Source organism: Apis dorsata, unplaced genomic scaffold, assembly GCF_000469605.1.
Source record: "Apis dorsata unplaced genomic scaffold, Apis dorsata 1.3 scaffold_142, whole genome shotgun sequence".
In the NCBI taxonomy this organism is placed as follows: domain Eukaryota; kingdom Metazoa; phylum Arthropoda; class Insecta; order Hymenoptera; family Apidae; genus Apis; species Apis dorsata.
This window is the reverse complement of record NW_006263433.1, coordinates 221,332-227,290: the sequence shown is the minus strand read 5'-3', so window position 1 is coordinate 227,290 and position 5,959 is coordinate 221,332. Positions and strand designations below refer to the sequence as shown.

The following is a 5,959-nucleotide window of genomic DNA, read 5'->3' as shown; positions in this document are numbered from 1 at the left end:
CCGCCAACGAGCTTTCTCCCCACTCCCGAGTTCTCGTGCTCGTGGCCGATCGGAACCGAGTCTGACCGATCGTGGCCGATCTTTGCCGATCTCGATATTTGACGCGACGCGACGCAATAATCGATAGAAATAGTTACTTTTTTCCCTCCTTTCTTTCGATAATTTAATAGATATAAACTCCCGAAACTCATTTTGTGTTTAAGAAAAGTAGGAAATGTAGGATACAGCACGACGTGGTAATTCGTGCGAAGGAAGGAATGGTGAGAATAGCTCGTATATTTAACCGCTACTCTTTTTCTTCTCTCCCCTCCCCTTCCTCCTTCTCGCGCACGAAAAATACCGGCTGCCTGGTTATTTCTCCCATCCCCACCTCCCTTCCTCTTCAATTTTTCTTCGTTGCTTCTTCGTCCCGGCGATGTACACCACGCGTCTTCGGACGGCTCGTCCGCGTAAGGAACAAAAACCTTTGGATTAAAGTCGGATGCGCGGTGTTGGCGGCCACTTTTTACCCCGACCGTTTCGCCCGTGATTACGTAATTATTCTTCCCGCAAGCCGGACGTTTCCGTTCGAGCCGCGGAACGAGTTTTTTGCCGCGATCTTTCGACGGTATTTTCGCCGGTGGACTGACTCGGCGGTGACTCGGCCCCCGGACAGAAATACATCTGCTAATTTGCATGGTAAATTTGCCCACGGCAGCGGAACGTTTCGAGAAGGGACCTACGTACGTACGGATAGATACGGGACGTAAGGACGTCGTTTGCGGCCTGTTTGCCGTTCCCCGCTGCGTTTTCACGGTCCACCTCCGCGACGCCGCTCCACGATGAAAAGAATATCGTTTCTATTCGAATGTTGCACACGCAGAGACGCACGGGGAGAGGAGAAGGGATCGACCGTTATTATTACGCCGTACTTATGCCGTATAACGATTCTATTAAACGAAACGATCCAGTATCGCGTCTGGGATAACGTTAATAGTACCGTATTTCTCCTTCTCGCTAGAGAAAAATCGTACAACGAATTTTTAACCCATAACGCAGAATTTCCGTATCTTTTGTACGAATCTTTAACTTCGATCAGGTTAAGACGTAAGAGTTTTAGTTTAGATTTGGTTACTAGATTTTTTCTTTTTTTTTTTTTTTTGAACTATTGGATGAAGTTTGACGAGCGATAGAGAAATATTCCCAGTTCAACGAGCGATTTTCAAGTTTGACGAATGGATCTACCAATTAACGGATTTATCGAATTTTCGAAAAATTTGCCTATCATCGTTCCATTCGGTTTACCACGTGAAATGAAAAAACATTATTTATTATACTCTCCGCCTCCCCGGTAATTAATTGCTTTTTTTTTTTTCTGTACCAACGCATCCCGCAAACACGACAAAAATGCCCATTCATCCACGTTTCTCATCAACATCGATCGCGGCATGTCCGGGCGGAAAAACACGAACAGCATCCGTTCCTTCCATTAAACGGCACCGGGGACAGTCTTGCGCGCACACACAAACACACACACACACACTCTCTCTTTCTCACCCCTTTCCTCCTCGTATTAACTCGATCGCTCTAGTTATCCCGGGAATGCCCCGTTTTGTTCGCCCGGCAAAAACGATAATCGAAGAAGTACTGCTCGCTCCGCCGACCGGATTCCTCGATCCCCGATTCAAAAGAACTTTACCTCCCTTTTCGAATTATTGTCGGCATTGAGCAGGCGCATCGAAGCACGAAGCACCGGGAGGGGGAGGGAAGGGTTGGTAGGTGCACGATTCGTTTGGAGAACAACCGTTTCCGTGTCATTTCGCCCTCTCCCCCCTCCGTAATCGCTGCCCGATTATGAAACCGGAAACCATTCAAACAGGCGCGTCCAGTTTACACCGCGCGAATTTTCCGTGTTCTGGTATAAGTGAATCTTTATTCTTTTTTTTTTTTTGTTTCTTTTCTTCCTTTAAAGCGGAAAATTGCATTCGAAACGAAGAGAGATTTTTAAGTAAAAGTGAAATATTAGTAAATAAGTTTGATATTTTGTTGTTTTCTTGAGGCTTCCTCTTTAGATCGGGAGCACAATCTTTTCAACAGATATTGATTTTCGATAGCTATTGTATTAAGAAGATTGGCATCCGTTGTTTACCAGTTCTGCTCGTTTAACCATCCCCTCCTCCTCTGCGTCTTAATTCCATGCGATTTCGTCGTCCACATTTTTCTCTATTGGAGGAGAGCTCTGCCGTGCTTCCGACTCTTTTATTCCATCCAATTATCGGTTTCTTGCGCGATTAGTTGAACTGTTGACTGTTGTAGTCGACTGAAATTTGCATTCCAGAATTCCTTCTCCTTTTTTTTTTTTTTTTTTTTAGTTTAACAATAAAAATTTACCTCTTTCCAACAATCAATCCGATATCCTTTTTTTGGAGGAAATTTTATTTTCAACCGATCCAACGGAATGTAAATATAATAGATCGACGAGTGTAAGAAAATATTCAGAATTCATAAATTATTCTTTGAAATTCTTTTAATTGTATTTAATTCGTTTTCCACTCCCGTCCCTTGAATGACATTTCTCCCTCCACCTCCCTTCGGTGGAGAATTAGAACGCGCAGCGACATTAATAACCTCCCCCGATTTTGTACCGCGAATTCGAAACCAAGGAAGATATTCTCAGTGTTGACCGACTTTTGGACCGTGAACTTTCGAGGAAAATAGAAAACGCGAAAGCCGCGACCACGGTATAAAGGATAAGCAAGAATCGAGCATAATAGGCGAGAAACTTAATAAAATGCGAGTACACGGTGAAGGTAAATCGCTATCTTCTCGAGCAGCGAGGTGTGCCGCTCCCTTTTGCGTCGCTCGCAATCTGTTTCGAAAAGAAATTGAATAACCGATATTGATTTTTCATTATCGCCTTTTTTCCCTCATATTCTCGTGTATTTGCGTGTACTCATATTTTTATATATGTATATATTATATTTGGAAAAAGGAATTGTTCGTTTCACTTTTCGATATAATTTAAAATTCGATCGAGAAAAATCCTCCTTCCGTTCTATTTTCGATCTATTATAATTATAGAGGCGAATGTCTGGCACGTATCGTTTCGATATCTTACAGATTTATTACTATTACGAGAGATGTGTGTATATGTATATATATATATATATATATATCTTCAACGATTCAACCAGATAGATAATATCCACTATTACTACCACTATTTCAAGATCCATATCGAAGTTTAAGTTATTTTTAATCTGAAACACGTTTACAGCGATATAAAATAGACCGTGAGCATTATCCTAGTTGATTTTAGAATAACTCGGAATTTATTATCCACGGAAGCAGAAATGTATTTCATAATATGTATGAGTTGGAACAAATGGTTTAGCAACGTAAGAATTTGTCCACGATTATTTTTAATATCCGAAACTTTTGCAATAAATCCAAAATATAAACGATTCAAAATAGTAGAGAATTGTTTAATTTTTCGATAACTCGATAGCGTGGGAATAAATGCGTGTATTGTTCGATAGAATTATGTAGGAAATTATTTAGGTTAAATAAAATGCGAATATTATCGTATTAATATTCTTATATTTCTTTTGGTCGGTTCATCAAGGATTAAACGAGCTTGACTGCGTTAATATCCGTGTTATATTTGATGAAAGGTATGAATATCTCTTCTCTCGATTTATCGCGCAGCTTTTCCAATCGAGTATTAAAATGATTTATTTTCGTAATCCGTGTTAAAATTTTTTTTAAAAAAAAAAAACGAATGAAATTATTTAACTAGTCATTTAGACGAAATATATATATATATATATATATGATCAATCGAGAATTCGGTAAAATTTTGATAAAGTTTTGGTATGCGAATAATTAAGAGAAAGAGGGAGGGAGGGGGGTAAATGAAAGGATATACGTAATAAAATATACATCATAAAATTCAAATATTGGAAATTGAATTAAAAAGTGAAACATTAAATATCATGAAAATTCGACATCCACGTCGAATTTATCACCAATAATTATCGATAATATTATACGCGGCCTCGAGAATTGAATTGAAAATATATCGTGATAAAACAATATTATATTATCATTGTTATTATTATTATCGTAAATATTGTTATCATCAATATTATTACAAAGTGAACCCAAGTTTCTTTAATATCACATACATTTTCCATCGAGAATGAACGACCAAAAAATTCTCTCCTACCCTCCCCGTTCTTTCCTTCTTTTTTGCCTCCTTTCATTTTTAATAACGAATAAATTCTGCACGGAATATCTAGAACGAGGAACGCGAACGGTTATTTTCGAATTGTCACAAATTGAAATTAGACCAATTTCTGCTAACGAGGCAAATTGCTGCAACGACTCAAACTCGTACATATATATTATATATATTATATATATATATATATATACATATGTACATACCTACCTCCTTGTGTCTCTCGCCAGTTGCGAGAGATCTCAATACGCGGTTGATTCGCAAAACTTTCAATGTTTCGACCGGAAATATCGCTTAAATGTCATATCCGTCCCGTTCAACGAGAACGAAAATAGAAATTTTCGTATGACTAAGCGAAGATTCTCCTCCTCCCGGATGATCGAGAATTTCTGATCGTCGAAACCGGTAGAAATTGCGCGGAAACATCTGCCGGAAACCTTGGCGCGGATTAGAGCGAGGAAACATAGTGCGCTCGTCTAAAATTCAACGACTATTTTTAAACAACGTATAACAAACGTTATTTACGGAACGTTCGTTTGAGAATGGGAATGAAATCGCGAAACTCGATTCGATTAATCTTTGCCATCTTGCCAAATTTAATAATTCGGCATAGTGTAGATAATTTAATTTTAGAATAAAGAAACAAAGGAAATCTTCAGAAAATTGGAAATCCTTCTTCTTAACACTTATCGATATCGCGCGGGAATTTTATCTTCAAAAATTCGCATAAATTAACATTTAAAAAAATAACTTTCTTCGATATCGATCCGACTTTAATTCGTAATCGATCAATTCCTAAGGTATATTATCATTACCTTCATATACCAAACAAAAATCCACGTCCAACGCTGTTGCAAAATCGGTACACCCTCTCATCGTTCACGCGAGCCACCCCTTTCCATGCGAAACTCCATTGCAACTGTTATCAGCGTTATTTCTCTCTGTTCCCAGTAAACATCGCCCAACGATCTAACATATTCTTATCTTTCTGTTTCCAGGTAAGTCCGGAATAATACACGCTGGATGGGGGCGCGCGTACGACAACAGGTCGCGATAATGCGGCAATTAACGCGGCGGATCCCGAGCGGAATCGCGATGCCCTCCGACTCCGTGGAGCAGGTAAAAGCTGGAAGCAGAAATAAAAAACAAAAGTGGAAAAAATAGGAGGGGGATAAAAAACGAAAGCATAGAAAGAGGGAGGGGAAAAAGAAGAAAAAAAAAAAAAGATCGGAGGGTGAAGTCGGTTTGCCACTTAGAAGGGAGGCTTTCGTGTAACGACATTACGCGAGGAACGCGCGAAAAGTCGTTAACGACAGTTTAAGCCCGTAGGAGTAATGGATCGTACGGTTGTTCTGTTTAACGATATCCGTGGGCTAATACTTTGGCCCACGTCCCCCGCCCATAAATAAAAAGCTATCCAATTTTATTCCACTTTGCCCCGTGCAGGAGGTGCAAGTGGAGGTCCTCCTCGCGCGATAATTGATTTTTTACTAGCTCTTTGTTGCAACGCTTCGCGCGCTATTAGCGCGAACGGGGTGGAATATGGAGTCGAGAGTGAAAGAAATTATTACTTCACCGATCGATCAATCCATTGATTGACACGTTCCTTTAATTCCTTAACATATATCTTTAAATATATATATATATATTCGTATCTGAATAGTAGAGATATATTCAGTATAGTAGTAGAGTATAGTTGAGATTCATACTTTCATACAATATATGGAAAATCCACGT

At 39.4% G+C, this 5,959-nt stretch overlaps 1 protein-coding gene across 5 annotated transcripts in view; it reads left to right on the top strand.

Moving 5' to 3' along the window:
* LOC102675814 (protein muscleblind-like) overlaps positions 1–5,959 on the top strand; it is a 360,083-nt gene that overhangs the window by 167,750 nt on the left and 186,374 nt on the right. For 2 of the 5 annotated variants that reach the window (XM_031509373.1, XM_006613349.2), the window contains one exon: positions 5,221–5,294. The exons of 2 other annotated variants lie outside the window; for them this stretch is intronic. In XM_031509373.1, coding sequence (XP_031365233.1) covers positions 5,221–5,279 — 59 coding nt within the window. In that variant the 3' untranslated portion in view covers positions 5,280–5,294. Of the gene's footprint in view, positions 1–5,220; positions 5,324–5,959 lie in introns of those variants that run through there. One more of the 5 variants, XM_031509374.1, reaches the window with a different exon arrangement.